Source organism: Astyanax mexicanus, chromosome 15 (genome assembly GCF_023375975.1).
Source record: "Astyanax mexicanus isolate ESR-SI-001 chromosome 15, AstMex3_surface, whole genome shotgun sequence".
Taxonomy (NCBI): Eukaryota; Metazoa; Chordata; class Actinopteri; order Characiformes; family Acestrorhamphidae; genus Astyanax; species Astyanax mexicanus.
Genome location: NC_064422.1, coordinates 31,852,790 through 31,880,381, shown reverse-complemented (window position 1 = coordinate 31,880,381; position 27,592 = coordinate 31,852,790). Strand labels below are relative to the sequence as shown.

General features: G+C 40.0%; 1 protein-coding gene across 32 annotated transcripts in view; it reads left to right on the top strand.

The window, feature by feature from the left end:
- Positions 1-27,592, top strand: part of tcf7l2 (transcription factor 7 like 2) — a 104,790-nt gene that overhangs the window by 53,720 nt on the left and 23,478 nt on the right. The window contains exon 1 of one of the 32 annotated variants that reach the window (XM_022668941.2): positions 23,937-24,491. The exons of the other annotated variants lie outside the window; for them this stretch is intronic. Coding sequence (XP_022524662.1) covers positions 24,369-24,491 — 123 coding nt within the window. The 5' untranslated portion in view covers positions 23,937-24,368. Of the gene's footprint in view, positions 1-23,936; positions 24,492-27,592 lie in introns of those variants that run through there. 32 annotated transcript variants of the gene reach the window in all.

Here is a 27,592-nt window from a genome sequence, read left to right as displayed (position 1 = left end):
TATTTGGCTTGTTGTTTTTATGAAACACTGTAAATATAGATATATAGCTAGACACTTTAATTGGAACTTTTGCCACTGTCTCCATCTTGTGTTGAAGTGGCACATAAGTGATAGCCGAGTTCGGAAGACTCCTGACAGGCCTTTATAACGCCATCACATGAAGGAACGCACGGTTTTCTGTGTGCTTGTTTATTCACACAAACAATGTCCTTTTCCAATTAATACAAAAATATGCCACTGTATCCACATTCAGCCACTGCTGTTTGGATTATTATGAGATGAGCTGATTTTGCGTACTTTTTTAACTTCAGTTTTTGTACTCTAACAAGACAGACCACTGTACTTCCATTAAAGCATCCACCACTAAGAAAGAAAGACTACTGACAGTATGAGGTTCCCTATTCAGCATGTGAAACTAAGATTTACTGCGTATGAATTTTGGTGGAGTAGTAGTAGATGTAGTGCTGTGTGTTATCCCAGGAGCTAGCTGAACCAAGCATAGAGCTCCTGGTGGATACATGCGATTTATTTGGTCTAATTTGTCGGTACTTGTTAACGATGTCAGGCCGAGAGTCATTTTGGACAGAATGTGCCTGAGCTTGTCCCTGTCTGGGTCTGGAGGGGAATGTGTTGAGCAGTCTTAAAGCCATCGTTCCTTTTACTGTCGGTGGTGTAATTATCTGGAGGTTTGCCATTAAAAGCCACTGGAGCAGCGAAAGGAATCATGCTGCACCTTGCATAACACCAGGGGTGTGACTTAGCCCTCAGCTGTGAGATACACACCAAAACACAGGCCTACTCACATAGATATCAGATCTGGATTAAACAGTGGGCTTTGTACATTGGGCAGTTGATCAAACCACCCTCCCAAACCCACCTATTTTTCATAAATTGTTCATTTCATTGCAGGTATAAAACTTCTAGGGACACAGAGTTTACATGCACTTTATAATCTGATTATTGTGGTACACAGAGTTTGTCAGTAATACAGTCAATATATGTTCATGAATGTGGGTAATCAGATATTGTAAAAATTGAAAGGTTGCATAAACCAGAAAATAATTGGATTTTTGCTTGGCAACGAGCCAATACACTCATCATTAACACATAAAGATGTGATATGAACATACAGCTAGAAGATGATGATCCAGGTCTGTTTTCATGCATTTACAGACTGAGAAATAGGAAAGTACTCTGGTTGAGAGTATACATGGACTGAAAAATCTGATTACTGAGAAAAATCCATCACTCATCATCTGATTTCTATATCTAACTCTGATCTAAGAAATCTGAGTATGCTATTTATATGAACATTGCACATGGATAGATAAATAATCAGAGAACCGTAGTAATCTGAATATGAACGGGTTATTGAGTGCATATAAACTTACTTACTGTAAAATAATAATTCAGGCATATACTGTCATTTTGACCTTCAACCCACCACAAAGTTTCTTACATGTCCTGTGATGACTTCCCCAGTCTAAAGATTTTAATCCTAATGTCATTTATGACTCAAACCATCCACACCCTCTATTATCCCATTTAAATCTTTTCCACTGTTGACGCTGGAGTTTTGGGCTCCCTCCTCTTTGTGCTCTTCTAATGGTCCTAATGCATCTCGAGTGGCTAGCAGGGCTCTTCTCTAACTCCTCGGCGATTAGCCTCCGTGTCTGCTGCAGGACCTCCTGTATGCTAATGCCAGCCCCGCACGAGCCGCCTGTCTGCCTGCTTCTTTTTCTTTTAATTGTTATATCTCCACACCATTAATATGAGCAAAAAGGGAGGCTTCTGCTGCGCCCGGCACTTCAAAGGCTACCTCCCCTAGTCTTACAAGTTGGCCGTCTCTTTGGAGGAGAGGCTCTGGAGATGTGTGCAGATTCCCGGCTGGAATGAGTTTGATGGTCTAATTGTAGCCCCCAGTGGACAGCGCAGCACATCACAGAGATCCCAAGCTTGCGCTCATCACACCATCACACACAGCGTACACTGCTGGAGCGCACAACTGGACTCGCTGTGGCGCTGTGGTCTGATACTGTACATGCTTTTATGTAGGAATGTCCCAATCTAATTGTAAAGATATATATATATATATATATATATATATATATATATATATATATATATATATATATATAATTGTATTGACTATTCATCTTATACAAATATAAAGCTTTACTTTTGTCAATATGGATCTAGAGATGGAATGTTAAAAATATTATATTGTTATGTTTAAAGACATTTTCATTATGCACAATATATTTTTTAAATATGTTGAAACATTTAATTACTATTTCATGCTTAGTACAATATTTGCACCGCACAAGGCAAAACTGCAATTTACATTGTTTATAATAAAAAGTGCAGTTGGTCAGTGTTCCTAAGTTCTTGTGATACCTACAATATCTTAACAGAAGGTTATTGTTTACAATTATTACAGTGTTGTCATATTGCCCACTTCTATGCAAATGTAACTTTTTAAATAAATAAACCAATAGAAATGCTTTAATATGACTATATTGGGAATGACTGGTAAATACTGGCAAGTATTATAGTCTTACTTTTCCTCAATATAGTCTGTATTTCTAATTTTAGAGTCCTGCAAAGGTATTGTAGGGCTATTCAGCATATTTCTAAATTATTTAAACAGAATTTTACATCACTATGTAGTAGAAATATATACAACAATTCTAAAATTAGAAATATTAAAAGGATGCGCTGTTTCCTCCATAAATATAAATATTAAATCAATGCTATCAACAAATACTAACTATAAAAGCACTCTGAGTTAGATCAGTAGTAAATAAAGGAAAAAGGCTGGATCAAGACATCCCTGCTGCTAAGCATCCATACTCTACCCCACTCTTTCTTCTGTCCATTTGCCATCAGGCCTTCACTTTTTCTCCTCCCACGTATGTAGACTTGCTTGGATCTTGCCTTTATTTCTCTCTCATTCTCTCTCTCACTCTCACTCTCTCTCTCTCCATCTCTCTCTCTATCTTTATCTCTGTCTCTCTGGTGTTTCTTTGCATGACCATAAGCGCTTACTCATGTCTGCAGCGCGGCGCAGACATACAGTAGGTGAATGTATTCCCTTTGTGCGCGGGCACTGTTGCACCATGGGAATGGACAGCTCTGCATTTGTGGGTGATTACCCCTCAGCATGTGTTAATGTCGTGGCGCATTAAAGCCGCCACTGACCACACGGCTGCAGCGGCGGCGCTCAGAACCAGACCGCGGCCAGAACAAAGGGATGCGCGCAAACGCTCTCTCTGTCTAGCAGCGCCGCTTCCATGACTACTACCACCACCGCTACTGTAGTGGTGATCAAAAAAGACCTTCTCAGCTTTGAACTCCGGCCCGTTTTTTTCGGCTATGCATCAAAAAGAAATCAATAGGCGAAACTTTGGAGCGCATGTATCAGTTTTTCTCTTTCTTTCTTCCCCTCCGCCTTCGCCGTTTGTACATTCCGCCACTGGAGTAAAAGTCAGTTAAAAGAGGACTGGCGGTAAAAGATGACACTGTTGCGGAAGCGGGTCCGCGTAGGGAAAGGCCTTGGCTGGGAGAAATCGATGGGGGGAGGGGAAGCGCCGCGCCCTCGCGGAGGAGGGGGGCCAGATACTGTTTTTAGAGCGAAATGATAGATAGGTTTGGCGTACCTAGAGACAACGCAATCCATTTGAGGATGCAGAGAAGAAAGGGAGTTCTTTGGTCAGGCATAGTTGCGCTGTTAGGATTTGTTTTATCCAACTGTGCGGAAGGGTGTGTAGCTGTCTCTCCCAGCTCTTTGAGTCAGGGAGCAAAAAGCACTTCTCCTGGCGTGTTGAGGCTCCTGGATGGCTTTGGCTTTCCTGAGACATGGAGAGGTTTGGGTCAGAGGGCTCTCCGATGACGCCTGTCAGTGGAAAGCGGACAAAGTTACACACTCCACTTTCTGATGCATCCCTGCCTTAAGCGATGCAGACTGAGCGCGAGAGCAGCCGTGCACGCCGCTTTGATGGGCAGCGAATATTACGTGGCTGCTGAGATTCGCAAGATGATGTCTTGGCACAACAGTTGGAGTGAAGGAAAAGATTATGTTAAAACAAGTATCACCATATGTTTTTTTTTTTCCCAATACTGTAGTGATTCTCGGACAAAGTAGGGATTTTTTTATTAATAGTATATGTTAAAATTGGTATCAGACAATGGTTCATTTTTTGTTGTATATAAACCTCTGACCACTAGAGAGCAGTGTTGTACTTTTGTCTTACCACTATTCTGAATGTATAAAAAGTTCTTTTACCATAATTTATACACTTTGTGAGTGTTTGGGCATGTGCGTTTTTTTTTTTTTTTATGTATATATGTCATATCACCAGGTTCTTGCCAATATACAGTCTTGTACAAGTTTGGGCCAGATTGTTAAAGTTGTTGTAATTTAGCCATGAAAAAATTGGCTTTCACTTTCAAGGACGTCACATGGCTTTTAGCTTAGTTTCTGTAAAAATGTACGTGTAATCTGTGATGGAGGTTCAGTGTGTGTGTGTGTGTGTGTGTGTGTGCGTGTGTGTGTGTTCGTATGATTGTGTGGATGGTGTGTTTATGCCAGAAACTGAGAAAAAAGAGAGAGGGAGAGACATGTGCTCTAAAATGAGAGGATGTCTTCTGTGAGCATTTTCACTTTTTACTTGTGCGATTGTTGTGCTTCCTGTTTTGAAAGCCATTAAGGAGTGGGATTCCTAACAGAAAAGACGAAGGGAAAAATGATGGGGAGAAAAAAAAGGAAAGATGCCTGCCTTTTTGAAACGTGTCCAAGCACAGTGTTGAGACGTCGGGGGGGGATAGCATGATGGCAATCAGTAAACAGCCCAATAACAGGAACACAAAGGAGGAAAGCGCTTCCCTCGTTGTGCGAGCGGCTGATTGATTTGGGGATGATTTGGTGATGCCTTGATGAATGCAGTAGGATGTGCTCCTGTTTTGTTCCGTCACAGCTGTAGCGCACTTTCACAATCCCAAGTATCCCCAGCAAGGGGTCACATGACGGAACCCCCCCCCCCCTTCAAAAAATGCTTTGTGACATCTGCCCCTGCCATTTTCATCAAAAGGCCGGGCCAGGCTTTTGATATTTTTGGGTGTTTTTCCTTCGGTTTCTTTTTCCTTCCCCTCCGTACAAATAACAGTGAAGTGCTATTGAACTGTCAGTCATGTGAGATCTTTGTTTTAAACACATCAGCACGGGCTGCTCGGTATCTGCTCCGCTCTGTTCACTCAGTGGCCCGTAGTGGCAGCCAGAGGGGGATTTCTGTACCGCTGGACAGAGAGTCAGTCGGGTAAAGTTCACTGTGCTGTGGCCTCTCTCACTCTCTAGCTCTTTCTCTCTCTCTCTCTATCTTTTTTTTTAATGTGCATCTGTCTCTCTTTCTCATTTTCCCCCACATTTGCTCTCACTCTCTTTTGGTTTTCCTGATTGTGATATCATTGGAGGTCACCTCAATACATGTTATATTTGGCTCTATAAAAGTGAGTGGATGCAAGTTTTTTTTTTTTTAGAACATTTTTTTTATATAAAATATGCACACTACAGAGAAAAAAGACATTTATGCTGAATTAAGTTTTTTGTGATATGTATTGCAATATAAAAACATTTTCACTAGTTTTCATCAGAAATGTATCATGATCCAACACGTCATTAAACTAGTAATATACTCTTTGTATCTAAGATTGGAGTAAATTAGATCATATTGGTCAGATATTTAGAACACTGCAAACTTTCTTTTACATCAAAAAGCAGCAAAATAATATATATTATTCTTAAATTAAATTTGCCTTCATGATATTGCATGTCCTGCATTTTAACTGTGCTGCCGAAAAGATATATAGTGCAGCCCTAATCTTCACTACACTGATGATGGATCCTTCTGTATGGAACCCAATGTGAATCTCCCATAGTATTTCTCCAAAAAAAAAAAAAAAAAAACTTTTTAAAACACCTTTATTTGTAAGTGTATGATATCTGTGATATAATATGAAATTTTGCAAATGTAGTGTAATATAGTTTGCATTATTGCATTATTATTGCAATAATTGCATTAATATAATACAATTTAATTTCGGGATGTCTTGTGTAAGTTTTATTATTTGATGAAGTGAGAATTTTAAATGCTTTTTTTTTGTCACACACACACACACACACACACACAGTCATACACAGTCACACACTGCTCACTGGCCCTGCAGCCTGGCCAGCTTGTAGCTCTTAATAAAAACCACAGCCTGTAATTGGACTTAATTGCACCCTTCGGGCGTCGTCAACTCAAGTGTTACTAAACAAACTGCAGGGTCTGGAGCCTAGCAAGCTGCGTCTGCCACTTTGTTCGGCCATCTTACTGTGTGTGTGTGTGTGTGTGTGTGTGTGTGTGTGTGTGTGTGTGTGTGTGTGTGTGTGTGGAGAGAGAGTGAGAGGGCAGAGAGCTGTATGAGTTGGGGCTTGCAGTGTGTGAGTACTGCAGGAACACTAGGCACACATTCCACTCTCACAGAGCGCCAGAACAACAAGAGAGCACAGGTCCCAGTGCTGCGTTCACTTACACTGCTCCCCTCAGCCAGCCCTCCTACTGAACACAGCCAACACTCAGCCTGCATCACATCAGGCCTGCCCAGCTGACTCTCACCATACTCCACTGTCTACACTACAACACTGTATAATGTTAGTGTATAGTAGTGCACTGGTGAATATTGTGTGCATTATAAAGCAGTAGGTATTTATTAGATCAGGAAAATATTGATATTAGAATAAATATAAATAAGAACTTACTGCCGGTTTAATGTACTGCAAAAACTGTGTATCTACTTTTTAGCTGACTTAATGTGACATAATGTGAATGTAGTTTCTCTTTGCGTTGTGTCAAATTTTGCAATAAATGGACCAATAGAAATGCTCCAGTATGGTTTGGAATTGTATATATTTACATTGACAATATTTTTTATTTATATTTTTTATATAAAAAGCATTTTATTTTTTTGTGTCACAGCTAGTATTATGCTCAGTATTTGAATCGGGGTATCACTGGCCAAAATCACTGTAAATATAATGCTATATGATTTATTATTTTACACAATCACATAAATACTAGAACCCTAGAATCCAAGCCTACATGGCTTCAGTTCCACATGCCATATGATACACACATCATAAGAGACAGCAGTGAGTGAGCTTGTTTAAAGAACAAAGCTGGTGTTTTGGTTCACATTTTTCTTGGAAATTTCTAACCAGCATGTGGATGTGTTCAATTCACCTGCTCAACTTATTTAACTTCTTTAACACTGATTTGCCAAACCAGGTGTTAATATGATTAACTATAAATAATATTAATACTATAAATAAGACTGAGAAGAGCTCTGCAGATGTGATGAAAATCTTTCTTTATATTAGATGTTTTTATTTATTCAAAAAAGTGTAAAATACTCAGAAGATAAACGCATACTTTCTTTTTTTTTTTTTTTTTTTTTTTTTTTTTTTTTTTAAACTTGCGCAGTGGTGTTCATACCACAGTGATTGTTCTCATAGTAACATGTGAGGCCTGACATCAGTATTGAATGTGTGTTCTGTGGCAGCTGTTGAAATAACTAATGCAGTTTATACAAGTGTATAGTCTCTTATTGCATAGATTTAGCAAGCATGACTTATTGTGAAGTGTGAATGTGCATATGAGTGTGTGTGTGTGTGTTTTGTGTGTGTTTGTGAGTCTGGTTATTATTTGTGTGTGTGTTGTCTTCCTGAGTGGTGCCAGCTGCCGGCCCCCTGGCGCGTGTGCTGGTGAGATGTGTGCAGACGCTCTTGGTGAGTGAGATGATGCTGGGTGTTCTTGCGGGGGGCTCTCAAGGGTCAGCGCACACAATCGATTGAGAGATCCAGACAAAATTCAATCATTGAAATGGCAAGGCCAGCCTCGATTCTGAAGCACCACTGACCCTGAAACCCGGAGCCAGAGGAGAGGAGAGGAGAGGGGAGGAGAGAGGGGCCGGAGGAGTCGGAGGAATAATCGCGGTACTGCGGCGAGCGCCTCTCCTCAACTGCTGCCGCACTCCGTTTAGCTGTGCGCCCACCCGCGCCGCTCCAGGCCTTCAGCAGTGGGCCTCTGCCGAAGGTTTAGCGCCTTTCTGCACACACAAAGGCCCCATCTGCCTCACCCAAGTGCACACTCACCTCACCAGTTTGAGATAATTAGAATTTGGGTATGCCAGTACAGTGGATACTGCCTGCCCTTCTGCAGCCGTGGCGGGGCAGAGCCAGGGCACGCTAGCGGTTAGTGCCGGCTGCTGGGTTCGGAGGAGTCTTGGCTTAAAGCGGATTTCTCCATGCCCTGATTGAGGTGTGTAATCTTTGACGCTGTCGGCAGATGCAGACCATGAAGTCTGCAAGGCCCTCATTTGCAGAGGCCTAGCGCAGCCTCACTGTAGAGGAAAAAACAGAACACATAATTAAGATATATGGCCCGGCTGGGTCTTTATATAGACACAGACTTAAAATATAGAGAAGCAGACGAGTCTCCGTTAATCAGCGGCCTGTGGTTAGCATTGGACAGAAGCATATACGGGAGTTCTCTCAGCACTTACGTGTCTCTCTATGTCTGTGTGTGTGTGTGTGTGTGTGTGTCTGTGTCTCCCCTCCATCTCTCAACAGTCTTAGCAGCATGCTGTAAAAGGGTGTTGGGCAGCAGTGTAGCCTCTCTGTGTGCAGGGGTCACGCTAAGCCAAGTGCTGTGCGCATTTATGAGTGTGTGTTGTGTATGTGTGTGTGTGCATGCTCTTTCCCCCCAGGCAGCACCTTGGTCAGTGACCCAGAACTCTGCCTCTGTTCTGTGTCTCAGTCCAGCTCCTGCGGTAATGTATGTGCAGGACAGCACTGTGTGTGTGTGTGTGTGTGTGTGTGTGTGTGTGTGTGTGTGTGTGTGTGCTTGCGCGGTGGCATCCTCTGGTGGCCTAGCATTAGCTTTGGGAATTATCACATTTCCCCCTCCATGCTTGACTTTGTCATCCACTAATGATAACTATCCATCAATCAGAGGGGGCGGGTCCAGGGAAATGAAGATAGATTGAATGAGTTTTTACTGAAATGCTCGGCCAATTGCACGAACCCGTAATTACTCTGTCAGGAGAAGTGAACCATCCCGCCGGAACACATTCACACTGCTGTTAATTACAAGGTCCCTTATACGGGCAGATTCACCTCATGTAGTTCCTAATCACAAGTAAATGTGTGGTCATTTAGTGGACTGGCTGTGGTAGGGAGCAGGTTTATAGGTGTTTTACAGGGGATTTTTTTATATACATTACTTATTTTTTGGTATGCAGTACTGGGCAGAAGTTTTAGGCACTTTTGAAAATTAGAGTAAAAAAAAAGTGTGAATGACTAAAATTAAAATAAATAAACAATAATAACAGAGTAACAGATATAATAAATAATTGAATTATTATTATTTTTTTATTTATCTAGTACATCTAATTAATAAAATGTTGAATACTTATAAGTAATAACTAATAAGATTTCCAGAGCTGGGTCTAAAAATGAGATTTTTTTTTTCTACAAATGTGCTCATCAATGTAATTATTTATACTGTTATACTGCTGTATTAATACTTAGTAATTATAAAATTCCTCCTTTTTTACCACAAGAACCTGCTTCTTTTATTATCTATGATGTAAGAAAAATTAGGTGTTTTTATGTCAGAAATAATTAAAATAATTTTTTGTTCACTATAAACAAATACAAGCTTCCAGTCCTAGTTTACTGCACTGTGGGAAATGAAAATTGGACTGAAGTGTTTTTAATTAAATGAGTCAGGGAAACTCCAGGAAATGGCTTAATTTCATATTGAGACACATGACTTTGGGATCTTAGCAAACCAATTAACCTCAGCTTAGCTCATTAAAAAGCTGCTTTCATGGCCAGGAGCAGACTTATCTGCCAACATAGGACATGAAAGAGCAAATTTGTAAATCCCAAACTCTAAAAGTAATTGGAAAGGTAGATGTGGAGGGGAGTGATAAAGTGACATGGCTGAACTAAAATTGACTGAAAATAATAATAATAAAAAGTGATTAGAAAAATAATGGCATACGCATTGATAGCTGTGTTAAGAACGGGATAGGTAAGGGCGTGATTTATGACTCATTAAATGAGGATAAGATGTTTGCACATTAAAGTGGGAATTAGACAGTTATAAAATGCATAACTTTTAATTGCTTTATTAGACTGAATTGATATTCTTTGTGTTGTAAATTGGAATACATTTGGCAATTTGGCTGCTAAACTGAGGTCTAAACTTATAAACATATTGGTTCATTTTACTGGTATGGTTTTCACAGTGTATTGTCTGTTGGTGTGAGTCTTAAGAATGGCCAGTGTGAGGGTCATCGCCCTGAGAGAGCCTGAGTCGTGTCCTCTGGAGTGACTGACTGAAACCTCATACAGGAGGAGCAGTGAAAGGCATTCCCCGATCGCCCAGGACCCCTCCTAGTTTCCCTACCTCATTGAAAGTCCATTAGTGTCGGGCTGGAGGACATTACTGTCACCATTTTGTTTATTTAGAGATAGGGTAATAATTGCTGGAGCTCAGACCTGGAGTTTGACCTAAATCAGACTGATGTTTCTGGCCCAACACACTTCTGCGGCTTTTATTAAAATCATTTAATGGGTTAATGGCATTTAGAGATATTAGAATGTGTGTGTGTGTGTGCTCCATGTTTTTCATCTCCAAGGTAGACAGTCTGTGTCAACTGCATCAAAATAATTACAGGGAGATAAACACAGCCATTTGACAATGTTCACAGTGATCTAATCTGAAGGACTCGGAGAGTGAATGCTGAGGATGATCAAATCTGGAAGTAATGGAAATGATCAGTGTTGGGTCTGTTCAGTTTTCATCTGCCTCCGGCATTATGAATGCATCTCTTCACGTTTCGTTCTGCTGCGTTTTTACCATCAGCGTGCTTCTTTCAGAGATCTGTTCTCGCACTTAGAAGATACTCTAGATGTTTAGCTCTAATTCGTCCCCATTGGTGATCAGTCATTTGATAAATCTAACCTTCTTATAGGAGCGAGTCCGGGGGGCACGGCAGACGGTGGACGTGGACGGGACGCGGGAAGTGTATTGGTTACATCGCTGCTGCTCCACGCCACCCGGCTCCCCTCCACTAGAAGGCAAATGGCATCCGAAATCTGATTAGCCCCCATTATAAAGAGTGATATTTTCATCCCGCCAATTCTCGGCACTGTGTCAGTGCTCTTCGCTGCTCCAGTGCCGGGAAGAACCCGCTCCTTTGACAGATAGTAGATATCCCGACCGTCGCTTGTTTGGACATGGCTGTCGTCCGTGACGTGGAAAAAACAGACAGCTGAGAAAATAAAAAGCAACTAAATAATGTCAAAAGATCAGAAATCAATAAGCCGGAGGAACGTGATCCGCGCCCCCCTCTCACATTTACTCCACCGCAGTGTCTTTCTATGGGCACTAAAGTTGCTTTTGTTCACTCCCGTGGAGATGTAACATAAGCACTAGGAAGCTGTGTTACAACGGTAGGCTATCAGCAAAAAATAGCCTTTTTACTTAAAGGTTACTATCAGAGCTTTACTGAGTTACATACAGGTCATTGCTCCAGGAAAGAAAAAGGCTGAAGCAGAGCGCAGCACCTTGACCTGATGCATTTTATATTTTAACATTTGTTTTCCACTGAAAAAAAAGGCACATAATTAGATAAACTTTTGCTTTAATATTACCATATTGCAATGATTTAAAAAGGAAAGCAAATTTCTGGAATATGTGTGTGTGTTTGTGTTTGATTTATCGGCTTGATTTAACATAATGAGAAAACTCATTAATCAATATGGCACATTTGAGTTTTCGGTCACAGTCCATTTTTTTATTTTTATTTACACTGATATTTCCCCCCAAAACATTTACACTATATTGTGCTCCTCCTGGTGCTGGGGATTGAGTGGGAAGCCGCAAGGTTGGCGTTGGAGGTTTCGACGTCTGCTGGAATTACGATCTGTTATTAAAACTACGGTAAAATGCGGCACCACTGTGCTTTTGTGTTTGCCCGCTGAGGCCGAGAGATAGACACAGGATTTAAAAAAGAGTGAAAGAAAGAATGAAGAAAAAAAGAAACAGTTTCTGGACATTTCTAGAAGATAAATTTAATTTCTTTGCTATTTGGAGGTCTTCTTTGAAACGGCAATTGTAATGAACACATTCAAAAACTGGAGAATAGATTTACCCTCAGCTTCAAATAAGTCAGCGTTATCGGACTCTGTCATTCGCTCCTTCCTATTTTCGAGCTGCTAATTGATGTTTTTGATGTTGGCAAGAAAATTGAAGAAAATGTCATGTGTGAACCAGCGCGGAAGTTAATAAGATTGGCTACGTTGACGGAATTTACAATGAGCGGAAGGAGAGGCGTATAATAAGGACTGCTGAAAATTCGCCCGTCCGTCTTCGGAGGGGATGAAATCGACACCCAGCATGCTATTGGTCCAAAATGCTTTATGCAAACCCCCCCAGAACATTGTGGATGGACCCCCTCCTTTATTGTGCTTATTTATTTTTTGTTTTGTGGAGCTTCTGATTGGTGCACAGAAGCAGCTGTGTATCCAGAGGGCTCCTGCTCGGGACCAGGCCTGACAATTCGAAGAAAAACCTCTCCCAGGGCCACCCTCCCGCTCCAGACAATGCTCGTTCTTAATGCTGTTTTGAGTCTGAAAAGCCGTTGAGCTTTAAAAAGGTTAGATTAAGATATGTCTAAGAGATGCACTGATATCAGTTAGGGTCATTGCATATGTTTGGGCGATGTGGAGCAGGGCTGAAGCTCAAATCCCCTTGAATAAAAGGATTGAAGCACCACCATGGTAGCTCCATCTTTAGCCATTTATCGAACGCTGGCCTAAATCCAAGACAGATCTGTGGTTCCCCGATATCACTCCCTATATTTAGGCGAAATCTTTTTAGTTTCGCTTTTTTCTTCGGCTCTTGTTTGTGGAACGGTTACGTTTTGCTGTTATTACACTGCATTCAATGGTGTATTTACTTTCGTAGAAAATACGTATTCGTCGATCGACAATATGGCTAGGTGTAATGGGGTTCTGTGTTTTTAATTAGGCCGCGGATTAGCCGAGTTCGGTTCAGTGCTTCTGATTATTTTTTCTCGGCCTTTAGGGGAATGAGCTAAAACCCTAATACGGCCAGTACCCCCAAGCGGTCTTCTTTTTGAAGACATCGAAAAAAGTGGACTCTGCTGGCGCTCGGCCCTCCGAGAATCCAGAGTAAGGGACATTATTCTCGGAATAGCCAATTAATTCCACTGGCAATGATCGGTTAGCGCTTCTTCTCCCCCCAAACACACCCCCCGTCCTCCGCTCGCCATTTGAAATGCTAACACAATGAAATATTTTTCTATTGGTTGGTGTCCCTCGGCTAAGCCACCGCCGCGGGCGGAGAATTTCATCGACTGATGAGACCAGAGGCAGGCCCGATAAAAAGGTTACCTGTACGTGACATGCACTGCTAATGGCTAGCGCTACCTTGAACTCGAAAGTTCTTTAACTTTTATTTGACTTCTAATCGTTTGTGCTGCAGCACTGTGGCTGTTGAGACTCGCAATGAAGGACATATGTACACACACGTCTGAGAAAAGAAATACGTGGAATTTTACGTGGATTTTGTGTAAACCGCTTTACTACCATTACACTTTGCGTTATTGTAAACATGTTCAGCACAGAAATTATTATGGGATGGGATGTGCTGAATTATTTGTAGCTAATGAACAGATATTCTTGATATATTTTTAACGCCATGGTTTAGTACAGGCTTAACAACAGTATTAGCTAGCTTTCTTCATTGTTCTAATCGCAGCACGTTTTCTTTGCAACTTAACTTAAAAAAAAAGAAACCTTTGTACAACATTTATTTTAGTCATCCACTTCTAATATTTCTGTCGATCTGTCTTTGATGTGAATTTGTTGGCAGGGAATTTGCTTTATTCAGAGGACTGTAGTATCGTGCACCTGTCACACATCAGCACCTGAGGGCTGAGGGAAAGGGGTGGCTCAGACTGGTGGGGAGGAGAAAAGGAAGCCTCGCCTCAAATTGTTAGTTAAAGATAGGGCACAGTGCATCCACAGTGCAGTACCCCCAAGTGCCCCATAACAGACCAGCCACATAAATATATACCTGCCTGCCTGCACCCCCACAATATACACTTACACATACGCTTTCCTCACTCTTACACACACACACACTCACACTCGCACATATTTTGCTGTCTACAAGGAACGAGGCAGGTGGCTCCCCATGGCTGCGGCTCCATGACAACATGCCATTAGAAATAGCAGGCCTGTTGATCAATCCAGCCGACATGACAGCTTCGCCGCAAGGCCTGGCTCTTTGAGCGCCGGCGCCGCGGCAGCTCCCTCTCCCGTTTCTCCTCACTAATTGGTGAAAGTTCTCTTATATATGCTTGTGGCACAGGCCTCTTCCACCCCCCCCCCCCCTCTTTTTTTCTTCTTATTCTTCTTCACCTTCTTTAGCTCTTGGTTCTTCTTCTTCTGCCATCAGCACACCTTATGGTGCGCTGATGTTTTTTTTTTATTTATTTCTTTCTCCCCCCTCCACATTGTCACAATGAAAGTGATAACTTTTAGTTAGATATTGCAAGTGGGTTAAATATGACGTGTGTGCCGTAGGCGCTGTTCGTACTGTGTGTCGCTTTCTCTCCCTCTCTTTCTCTCTCTCTCTCTTTCTCTATATCCTCTTTTACAGAAGGATATCTAAAAGTGTAATGTCAGGGACTGTTATTGATTCCTAGCAGGAGTGTGCTCATTTTACTGTGTGTGTTCAAATACAATTCATTACAACTAGCACTGGGAGGTTAATCAAATTAAGTTTAATTAGATTTTCAAAATAGGATAATCGAGATTGTTCATCTTCTCGTATAGAAGCTGTAAAACTGTCAGAATTTCAGTAGATAGGCTTGTGTTTCTGTCAGAAACCTGTAAAGAATTTTTTTTTTAATGTAGCAGTTATTTTAATATTTTTCACTGTTTCTTGAAAATGAAATATAAGGAGGCTATGTGTGCACCTTGTTCGATATAAAATGTACTAGTTGCCAGGTTGAAGGGAGCTTAGCTTAGTTGCTCGCTATAGTTAAATACATAGCACTATTTCACTAGTTTTTATGTTTGTTTCATACAAATCTTTTTTCACCTACATAAAAATAAATGAAGAAGAAATATTAGTTTGCATGTTTAATAGCTCTAAATTGTGATGTTGTCACTATTTTGGCACATCTGTCTATAAAAAGGTAAACATTAAAAAATCGAGAATCACTCTTATTTTTGAAGAAAATTTTAGTTTTTTAAAGTATTGTCCAGCCATAATTACAACTATATTAAGATCATTCTTCTGTTTATTTTTAATACTAGCCAATTAAAATATAATACAATGCATATTTTATACTAATAAGATAGTAGCATTTTTAAAACTCCTTCCTGTATTTAATGCATGCTTACCGAACGCATTTTGTGCACATTTCTGCATTTATCTGTCTCAGCATCGTATATTAGGAAAAAAAAAATAAAAGGTTGAACTGCAAGACGTGTCAAAACAATTGTCAGCATTTCCATTCTGCTGTATGCAGGCTGTCATGTTGCAGAGCCGTGTTTAAACACACTCTCGTCTCTCGTCTAAGTGCTTAACACCCCCCTCTTTGATTCCTCTCATAACTAAATAAATTAGTGTGAAGGAGGGAAGGAGAGAAACGCACAGTAAATGTTTAACTGTCTCCTGTTTGTCATCTGTTTAGGCTTCTTAATTACACAGACGCAGCTTTAGCGCTAACACCCGCTGCCAGTGCACACTCCTCTTGAGATTTGGAGCCCGAGCGTGGGCAGTGTCCTGCCAGTGATTTATTTAGCCGTTAATATTTAATATTTATTTTAGGAAGCCCCTGAAGGCTTGGTGAGGGTTTGTTTGTAAACCTGAGCTTTTTTACCTCTTCTGTTTACTAAAGTGCTTGTGAAAATCCATTTAGTATTAGGCATTGTGGAGAGGGGAGAGAGATGGCCAGACTAGAAATAGAAATAGTTGTTAAAATGGCGTTTTGTTTGTTTGTTTCTTCATGACATTTTTGTGGCTTTACTATAATATGTGAAATTTGAATTTGTGAAAGCTTTTGTTATATTAAAATCACAGGATATAAATTGTTGTTGTTATTGTCATTGTGGGCTTAAAAGTGTGTTTATTATATATTTTTATTAGCAGAATATTTTATATTATTAGAAATGTGTCTCCACCCAGTGGCACGGAGGAGTGTTAATGCAGATTGCAGATTGTGCAGTGATGGGGAGGTATAAAGGCTTTGCCCAGAGGAGGATATTTTATCCTAAATTTACTGTAACTTAGTTATGAATATAATTTTTCATTCTCTTCATGTTATTTTAATAGTTTGTGCATTTAGTTTTAATAGTTTTATAGGTTTTTGTGTGTATCTCACAAACAATATTTAAGCACAGAGATCCTTATCACATTTAATGTAGTTTTAATGCTGACATCTTCAGACTCGAGTGGATGATGTGCTATGAGCTGCATGTGTAATTTTTGGTGCTGCGCTGGAGCTGCGCGTACGGCAGAGCGTCTGTGATGCCGCGTCGCTGTGCTGTGTGTCTGCTTCAATTCCAGCAGGTGTAATTATACAGCTGGATGTCTTGCGGTTTTGGTGTAGGTTGTTCTGGCGGTTCTGGAGGTGCAGGAGGAGAAAAGCTAAAGACCGGGTCTGGTCGGGCTGAGAGAGCGCGAGCAAGCGAGCGACTGAATGAACGAAAAAGCAAAGGGAGAAATTGGGGGGGTTCTGGTGAAGCTCCCTCTCCAGCTCCAAAGTAAGGGGGGGATCAAAGCGGCTTGTTTTATGTGGCTTGTGTGAGACTTTGAAGTCGCCGAGTCACCTACAGCACTCACTTCATCAAGTTCACTAGTGTCTTAATAGCAGATCAATAAGTTTCAAAGTCGGAGAGTTAATTTGATACTAGTGCTGATGTGATCACGCTGGGCCGGCAGACGCTTACTCGCCGCTCTCTTTCTTTCTCTCTGTGATTCGACTCGCTCTTCTTCCCCGCGCACTCTCACACACACACACACACACTGCATATTTCTCCCTCTCTCAGTGCACATTAACACGCGACGCCTTTTCATCTCAGCTCGCACTTCCTCACTTGACATTGATTCATGCAAACACTGAATTTCCAAAGCTGTGTTTTTCAGCTGTAGCAGTGTCTTGCATATTCCAAATTTATATTTTATGTATCTCACATCTTTCAGCCACTGTATGAACCCGTGTAGCTTCCTCCTGGTGTTTTTAGTTTTTCTGCTCTTGTTGATTTATGATCTGTAGCAGGTTTGCTACAAACCAATTTGTTTAATGATTATGATTGAAATTACTTTATAAATATTTTAATGTATAAATAGTGGCAAAAATTCATAATTAACATTAATTAATATTTTTATATTGGCACATTTTAAGTTTAATATATATATATATATATATATATATATGTATATATATGTATATATATGTATGTGTATATATGTATATGTGTATATATATATATATATATATATATTTTTTTTTTACTGAATTTCTTTAGAATACTGCAAATATTATATTTAACATGTAAATTCTCTAACCGTAAATTAGATTTTCATTTTTTTCACACAAATTGCAGAAGTGTACATAGAAACAATTGCATTTTAGAAAAAATATATAAAAAAAAGAAATAAAACTGCCTGTGTTTTTTGTGTGAATGTAAAATAAAACGGCAAAGAAAAACTGAAAGCGAAAACTGAAAACTCTTAAGCGGCTTTTCTTATTTCGGTTCAGAGACGGTGGCCGTGCTGGTCACCTCGGGCCGGAGGGGTCGGATCGGCACCTCCAGAACAAAAGCCCAATTTAGAATGTTCATCTAAGGGTTGCTAATGGTATTAGGGGACCGGCAGGGTGGTCAGCAGGAGCCCGCCGCTCCAAGGTGAAGCCACAGCTTGACCCGGACCCGCACCGATTCACGGCTGAGACAGTATTAGGGGCTTCGCATCTGTCATTTCTCTGCCCCCCGTCAGCGCCTTTTTATTCCACTGTTTATTCCACTGTTTTTAGACTAAAGGACAAAAAGAAATGAGCCAAACTTTAGAAACAGCTCAGCCGCTGACGGCTCTTCTGATGATGTGTGCGAAAGCCGACCAGAGTCCCGGCCCAGCGGTGGTAGTCAGGAAAGATTCTTCCGCTGCTAGATTTCATTCGCTGATCTTAAATTTACTCAATCTCTGATGGTGGAATTGCAGTGTTTTTTTTTTAAATATTAGTGCATAGTTGTGAGTGTGTGTGTGTATTTTGGGCTGTATGGGATTTGATTGCAATGGACCGCATAGTGACAAGTGAGCTGGATTAAATGGCACATTACTCGGCCAATTTATGTAACAAACCCTAAAAGGTAAGATTCTTTGTAATGAAGCTGCTTTATTGTGGAGTGTTTAAAATTGTATTTATTTGATTATATATCTTGGGTTTTAAGTATTGAAATGTTTATATTGTGTTCTTTGCTGTAGTATTATCTTTAGCGGTATATCCGGCAGTTTGTGGTCAGAATTTGGGCTTGTGATTTACGACGGCATGTGTGTGTTTTTGGGTTTAACGCTGTGTGTGTGGTCCGGGATGAGCGCTTTGTGCCGACTCTGCCAGAAATGTGAAAAAGGAGTGTTGGAAGATGCTGTTTGAGATGAATGCTTCTCTTCAGATTTCTGTTGTAATTATTTATCAGGCGGTTCATAGTCTTGGGTTTCTTCCTTTTTCTAAGCAATTTCATTGCTATTTTTTTCTCTGTGGAATAATGAATAATGTCTAAAATTGTACTGGCTGTGAAATTAAATGGAAGACCTCTAGAGACAGGAATAAAGGTTACAATCAAAATCTGAACCTAGAAATTTGTTCAAATTGTGTTTTTGACCCTCTTATCAAAAACTGCTCAAAACGATAGGTCGGAATGATTTCTGTATTCTTTTTTTTTTCTTCCTTCCTATTATTCTTCTTCACACGCACAACGAAATCTTGCTTCATTAAAAGTGTATTAATCTGGATTTTTGTCTCCTGGGAGGCACCTTAAGATGATGTTGTGTCTTTTTCTTTAAATTGTTGAAAAAAAAATCTTGCAGATTTAGTCCCTGTCAGTCAGAAATAATTGTGTGCTTAATCTTGTCCCTGATGGATGACTCGGAGTTCAGCAACGGGCCAGCTCCAATGACAAATACAATATTAATATTCATTAACTGCTTTGACAATGCTAATTTTGATGCAGTAGTAAAGGGCCTTCCAAAGTTAGCGGCCAAAGCATCAGAGCTGCGCAAGGTGGCAAGATAATTTGTGCTGCTTTACTGAGCTGAAAGCTTTTAAAGTCTTAAGCGGGGGAAAAAAACAGAGAGAGGCTAGGTACCACAAACAAAATAAAAGAGAAAGGGAAAAAGTTCAGACGCATTGGAAGCCAGGGCTGCGGAAGTAATACGATCAAGAGACGGCTACAAAATCTGACACCTCCGATGCTGCATCTTTGAGCAAATATTTTTCCTTTTTTCCGAAACAAAAAGTTTCCACAAAAAAAGGATCGGAACATGGTAAGTCAGCACATTCTTGGTTTTGTTTAATCGTTTTGATCTTTTCAATTATCGCCATTTGAAGATCAATAGTGATTTTTTTTTTGCTATGGTTAAAAGGCTCACAGCGGTGGCATGGTGTACGGTCGGATCACGGCTTTAAGAGTGGGCTTCCTCACTTCAAGCCATCAGTTGGCCATGCTTAATTTTCCAATTGCTGGTCCTCCAGAAAGCGGAGCAGCTTGTTTTTAGTTTACAGTTCTTTATTATTTATGGCTGTTGATTTAGGCTCGTTTTTGACTGATTGACTTCAGAGTGTGGGTGCGTTTTCTTTTTTTTGTTGTTTTTTTTTCCTGGTGTCTTTAAAGATAACTGGGATTGTCTTGAAAGTTGGAAAAGCGTTAGTGTGCTTGCATGTGCAGAAGTCTTTTGTTGATAGAAATGTCAGTTTGTCTTTTTTATCCGTTTGCGATCGCCTCTGTCGCCACATCAAAATTGTGCGGCAAGTGGTGCGCGGGACCGCGGGGTGTTTGTGGCGAGGTGTCCGCAGCCAGGCTCGCTCCGGGTCGGATCGGATTACTCACTCTGAATTCCTGCACTTTCTTTCTTTCTTTTTTTTCTTCTATTTTGGTGTTTTATTTTTCCGGACGCTGTGAATGGAGCGTGGCGTTGCGGATTAATGACATGACGAGGGACACCCTGCTGCTCAAGTTTAGCCAAGTTAGGGCAACTCCTATAGAAGGGGCTCAAGTACCTTTATGCTTGGCAAGGCGCGGAAAGGAGAAGGAAAGCCCCTCTCGCTCTCTCCTACTTTTTTGTTGTTCTTTCAACTTTATAAAAGAAAGAGATGGACACAAAAGGATTTATAAAAGGGGATATGAAGATGAGCAACGGGGAGAGGGAGAGAGAGAAAGAAAGAAAAAGAAAGAAAGAAGAGGGAGAGTGCTCCTGTTCTCTCCCGCTAAGCGAGGGAGCGGGCTGAGTGCAGTGAATGAATGGGTGATTGAGGGGGAGCAGTGAGGCTGGGGCTCGGGCTGTTTGCGGCTGAAGCTGAGGCAGGCGGTCAGCGGCGGCCGTCTGAACGCTCTCCGGGCTCTGGGCTCCGGCGAGCGGCTCGGCTGCTGAGTCTGGGTGTCGTGTGTTATCGGCTGAAGCGATCAGGGCTGCAGGGCTGCTGTAGATGAGGTGCTGCCCTCCAGTGGATTAGTGGATGACATCGTGATGTGCATCTTGTTGTAGTCTAAGCACTACTGCGAGTGTCAGCATGCTTGTTTTAACCAGGAACCGAGCAGCATCAGGACCCCATCCCATATAGAGCTCTTTTAAATGGTAAGATCTGATGTTTTTATACTGTATTGCTGTGCTTATTTTGTGTGGTTTTGTTCATTTTGTCAGGTTTAGTTTGTGGGTTGCCAGGTATTTTTCTTATTTTTTCTGTGATTGATATTTAACAGTTTATACCACTTAAGTAGTTAAGTGACAGCTTGGCATGATTTGATAATGAAAGGCAGCTCTGTTTGATTGCATTGTCTGGCAGCTTCACAGCAGCGGCTTAAAAAGCCAAGAAATAGAGTGAAATATTTGAAGACATAATATCACTTTTATTCACAAAAATATTTTTTAACAATTTATTTCAGCATTAATTTGGAAGTAATAAATATTTTTTTCTATTGTAATACATGTATTTTTTTCTTAGTTATATAGATTAATTTTACCTTTTTGCATTTTTTTATTGTTAAAATATAATTCAATATTTCGTTTTTAATAATTATTTATAGTTTATAAATCAAATCATAATTTATTTAGAATGTACTGAAATGTGCATATATAGTTCAAACCTATTTAAGATTTATTTTAGTAGAAAAAGAAAATTATATGGCATCAAAATAATAGTAATAATAACCTTAAAGTAATAGTTATAATAGTATAGTTATTTATAGTTATTTTTAACTTATAAATAATAATATAATACTTAATATAATAATTAACTTATTAATAATATTTTGTATTAATACTGGTAGTAGTAATTATGCTATTATATACCATTGGGAATTTCTGTATTTGATTCTTAATTACACACATTAAATCAACAGATTTGTTATTTTTATTTGTATCTATTTCTACTGTAATCTTCTGTTTTTTTATATATATAATTTACAGATAGTGTTTAGTGTTTGTAAATGTGTGTGTAAGTGAGAAAGTTACTGCATTTGTGTGTGTATTGTGGGATGTTGTACTGTGTGCTGCCGGTCAGGAGCAGTTTACTGCAGAAGTTGCGCCCGGGCACGAGTGTGTGTGTGTAAGAGAGACAAAGGGGTTAGTGGTGGAGCGTGGCTGAATGGAGGGAAGGCAATTAGCTGCCGTGCTGCTGCCGCTCTTTTACTTGTCACGCTGCAGCCGGCTGCTTTTGTGCGAGCGGTGTAGAAGACAGTCGCAGGATTTAGTTTTGCCGTGAAGGGCCTCGGGCGTCTGCCAAAGGCTGGAGAAGAGCAGCAGACACACACTTTACTGCAGTGCTGAAACGTAAAAATGCTCCTAAATTATAGTGTATAAACGTTGTACTCTTTATACATTACTGTAAACTGTCATATATTTAGATTTTTTAAATTTTGTGTAAGAGAAATAATTTTAGCCAGGGGAAAAAAAAAAAGCGCAATGATTTTTGTGATAAAAATGACAAAGCCGATTAAAATATTTACAGCAACTGAGAGGGGGTGGTTGTTTTGACAATCTATAATTTAATTTAATAAAAAATATGAATATCTTTTTCAGCTATTCTTTAAAAACTGTTATTGTAAGCATATTTTTTAATCTAGTTCTTTTTTTGTTTAATTATATAATAATATTGCTGTCACAAAACATACTCATCTCCATTATGGTAACTTTACAATAAATTAAAAAAACTCCTTCATTTGTAATAGAAATCAATGTAAAATGCTCCATTTTAAACAACTATTCATAATGAAATGTTCATAATATATAATGTGTATGTCCAAAGTATAAGCAGGAAAAAGGAAAAAAATATCTCCGCTTTGAATTTGAATTTTTATAATATTCAATGTTTTGTTTCTAGAATTATGCTGTAAAAGCAGCAGATCCAATGAAAAAAATATATATTTACAATGAAAGTCAGTGTAAAAACATTTTATTACAAGTAAATTTTAAGCATTTATATTTATTTATTCAATGTTTAATTCTGATTACCATTTAGATTTTACTATAAGCCTAGAAAAAACGGTATTAAAATATTTAATTCTTAGTTATTTCTGAAGAATTTATGTATAGTAATACACGCCTACATAATCTTGTATAACCAAAACATTAGCCTTTCAGGAGCAATAAAATTTTTTGGACCATGTATCATTCATCATAAAATGTAAATAATAATAATAATAAATAAATAATAATAATATAACTTATTATTATTATTATTATTATTATTATTATTATTATTATTATTAAAATTGGGCTATATAATTTCTGTTGGATTATTAATCATTAATTTTTTAAAGAATGTAAAAAAAAAATGTAATTAATTCAAATTAAAATGTAGATACAAGATGTGACATAGTGGTGAACACACTGTCTCTTTCTTTTTTTTCTTCCCACTGATCAAGCAGCCCGATATGGAGGCAAATCGCACCACAGTTTTGGCATATTTAGAGGAATTTTGTGGAGCAAAGTGAAGTGTGTGTGTGTGTGTGTGTGTGGGGGGGGGGGGGGGTGGGCATTAAGTGAGAAAGTGTGGTAGGTGCAGTGCAGGCCAAGGCCTTGTGCAGTCAGCTTTTTGGCTGGGAAGGGTCTGCAGGTGTTAAGCACAAGCTCTCCTGTATTTACTGCTACTTCTCTGTTTTCTTCTTCTCTATAAAAAGAGTGCAAAAAAGACCATGTCCATGTCAAAGTGAAGACAAATACCCCCCCCCGGAACACCAGCTCCGAGTGGTGACTGTCAGAATGGCACTGTTAAGTGACTGCATGCCGCACTTTGCTGATCTTGCCCTCTCTTTGTGGATGCTGTTGTTGTGTCTTGTTCTTTTTTTTTCTCTCTCTCTCTCCCTCTCTCTGTTTCTCTCTTTGTCTCCTTCACTTGGATTGCTCGCTTTACCTTGTAGCCGAGGTTTTTCAAGCTGCTAGTTCTTCTTTGGGCATCCTGGAGGCACGGCAGAGCCCACACACACACACACACACACACACACACAATCACACTCCTACAAGCTCAGTTTTTCCTTTCTTGTTTTTCCTTACATTTTTTTTGTTTCTTGGTAAGTAGGAAGATTTGTCTGCAGTGGTGTGAAAGCCATCAGGCAGCCCGTTTCTTCTTGCTCTCACATTTCTATCTTTTTCCTTTTAAATTGTTTTTATCTTTACTTCACTCGTGGTTTAAAATTGCTGGTCAGCCACTGGATGGGACAGGGCTGAGGTCTGGGCTGAGGAGTGTGAGTGAAGATGGACAGCCTTGTGTGATCTCAGGGCGTGAGGTGCTGAGGAGGGAGAATGGCCCTGGCCGGACGTCCCGCGACAGCCCATCTGGCCTAGCACTGCTCAAGTTTAGCAAGTGTGTGAGGGACATATGTTCTCACTCCGACACAAAAGCAGCAAGAAAAAAGACAAGAAAGGAGGCGCTGCGTTAAATTCGGCGGCAGTAGTGAGGGAAGCGGAGTAACGGAGGAGAAGAGAGGGGAGGGGTTGGGGGTCATGTACCCACGGGACTGCCTGCTGCCGGAGCTGGACGACAAGTCAGGGAAAGGGGCAGCTCTGGCCTCCAGCCTCTCTCTGATACAACAGGTCAGCTGCTGGCCATTTACTCTCAATGCCTGGGTAAGTACTGGGCATTTGTAGGGCCACACACACATATCTATATTTTATTTTGCCCTTTGCTCTCAGTATTTTTAACATTATTTTTGTGATTGTGGAGTTTACAGTACATCACAGATCATGTTTGCTCATATTAAGCTTTCTCTTTGTGCCCCTGTGTCTCTGTCGCTCTCTTCTTGCATGAGAGGGAACTATGTGAGTGGACGTTTTATATATGAAGTTGTTTTGAAGCTGTGTGTGTGTTGAGGTCTGTGTAGGATTGCATTACTAGAGCCAAATATAAGGTCAGCACAAGCCATCATAATGCATTTATATACATAATTTATTAATATCTCCATTAACAAACTGTCTCATCAGCAATGATTATTAAAGCTGTAATGTGTTACATACATAGTACGTACTTATCTAGCTTGCATTCACAGCAGGTAGTAATTACTTATACATGATCTAATCCGTAATATTTACAACTGATTTAGTTAAATTAAATAATTAAATAAATAAATTTAGTTAAATTAAATAATTTCAGTTGCAGATTAAACACTCCTACAGGTCACATGGCATTTGCGACTAAAATGTAGTTGGAAAGAAAATTATCCTTTATTTACAAAAGTTTCCTATTTTATAAATCTAGACTTCTTCTGCACAAACTAAACTGCAAAAATTGTACATAAAAGTGTATGGAGATATTGAAAATGACATTCAGAAGTCTGTTTTAATTCTTGATAACATTTTAAATTAAATGACATGAAATAAAATTATTTGCTTTTCGTGAATAATTACCTTCTTTCCAAAAAATCTTATCAATATATAATTGGCTTTTGTATGATTTGTAAATAATATACAAGAATATACTGTAGTCTACAGATGAGTGTGTGAACCTAGCAGCTGCTCATAGTTTTACAGTAATAGTGGTATCAGCTCAGCGTGAGCATATTTCCCCATTTCTCTCCCTCACATAGGTCAGAATGTCCAGGCCTGCTCCTCAAACACATACATCTAGTACGTGTGCGTGAGTGTGTTTTCTACATTGTGTCCCAGTGTGTGCTTGGATGCGAGCCACTGGCACGTTCAGTGCTGGAGTTCAGGTCCCTGGCAGCTTTTCCTGCTAGCTCTGGAATTCGTAGGCCTGAGAGTGCACCTATCCATCACTGCGCTGTCAGATCACACCCCCCCCCTCCCCCAAACACACACACACACATAAAACCCCTCCCACCCCCAAACCCCAACTGCAACCTCACCACAGCTCATTAAGGCCCGCAGGCCGTACTGACAACTCATCATATCATGACATAAAACAGGAAGAAGCTCTCAGGCCCCTGGGGCCCACAAGGTCACCACCTTTACATTTAGGCCTTAAATTGCAAGGTGCCACTGAGCGGAAACGCAAGGCCAACAGCTTTTCTCAGCTATTCGGCTTTGTCCGAGTCTCTGTCTGTCCCTCTAAAATCTCAGTGGCAGTCCAATCAAACCCCTCTCCCACATACACCCCCCCCAGTACTTCCAACCACCTTAGACCTCCAGGCTGTGTCTAATCTGCCTCTGCTCAGCCAAGCCTTTCTTTAGCTTTAGCTGGATGTTGATATTGTGTTTTTTTGAGGGTACCAAAAAATTTAATATCCAAATTTTACAGGTCAGTTATTTGTTTACTTTGTCTTTTCTTTTCATAATAGATCTCTCTCCATTTTATGGCTGTAAGGGTTTGCACGCGAGAGAGTGAGGGACAGGGCTTGACAGATGCAGCAGTGAAGCCAGTGTGACAAACAGGCCTCTCCACACACACTCCATTATAGCAGCCAGGCCTTTTGTAAGACCACCACTAGGGGTCATGACCCCAAGCATAAACTGTCAATCGCATTGGTTTGGCAAGGCTCAGCAGAAAGGGGTCCAAGCACTCTCGCACATTCTTACACAAGTGTCAGATATGATTATTGACACACACATAGTAAAAAGTCAGTCTGGATTTTTTTTTCCTCTTTAAAAAAAATAGCTTTTTCTCACAGTTTTTTTTTTTGCATTTTTGTGCAATTTCTTCTTAATTTAAGATGTTTGTTACATATATAAATGGCTAAATGAATGTATGCCAGGATTTTTATTTTGAATTGCTTGATGCTAACTGTCAAAAACAGTTGTCTCATTTTGCTTGTATCTATTTAGTATGAACAGTAGGAGACATAATAGACACCTATGTATTTCCTTTCTTTTGTTATTTTGTGCATTGTGTCTATGTGTGAATGGCCCTGGTTGTGTGTGTGTGTTGCTGGATCTCTACAATGCCAGTGTGTTGTTTAGAAATAGGATTGTAGGAAGGCTGTGTTGTTTGTGTCCAGCAGTAGCCAGTGCTGCATGTGTAGGTGGTCTTCCTTACTCCCCCCTAACTCTAGAGACAATTAGCCATGTCTTGTGGAGCAGTCTGAAGCCATCATACAATGGCTAAGGGGTCAATAGTGGCATGTTTAAAGTGGGGATTTTCTGAAGACTCAGGCTTAATGGAGTTGAAAAGCACTTTGAGAAGAGAATGTTTAGAGGAAGTGATTGTATATTATGAGAGAAGCGATTATCCATTTGCTAAGTTATTTCTGTTTGTGTGAAAATGTTGAGAACAGATGCTGAATAAAACAAAAGAATTAGCACTGAAATAAACACTTGAATATTTACAATTTGATATATTTGTTTTAGGTTTATTTTTAGCTAAATTTCAAGCATATCCAAAGATAATGTAAATTAACCAATTAACCATAACCAATACTTTACATACAAGCTATATTCTGAATGAAACATTGATACACTTACACAACTGTAACTCTACTTAGGCCTCACCCAGAGTTTTCTTTTAAGTAAATGTAAGTGTAATTCCACCCCTTTTCCAGTTACTTCCATTCTGCTCATCTTTTCAGCATCTTGCTAATCTGTCCGGCACTGTCGAAGCGAGCGCTACTGTAGCGAGCGGTGCTCACATGCCGCGCTGCCCAGAAGGCAGATAAACGGAATGGCTGCTTATTATTTGCGCGGCTGTGGGGTGTTTGAAAGAGGGCCTGTTAGGCCCACAGTGACTGTGATGTAAATCATTTGGCTTGTCTCTGGGTGAATGTGGCCGCAGTGGACGG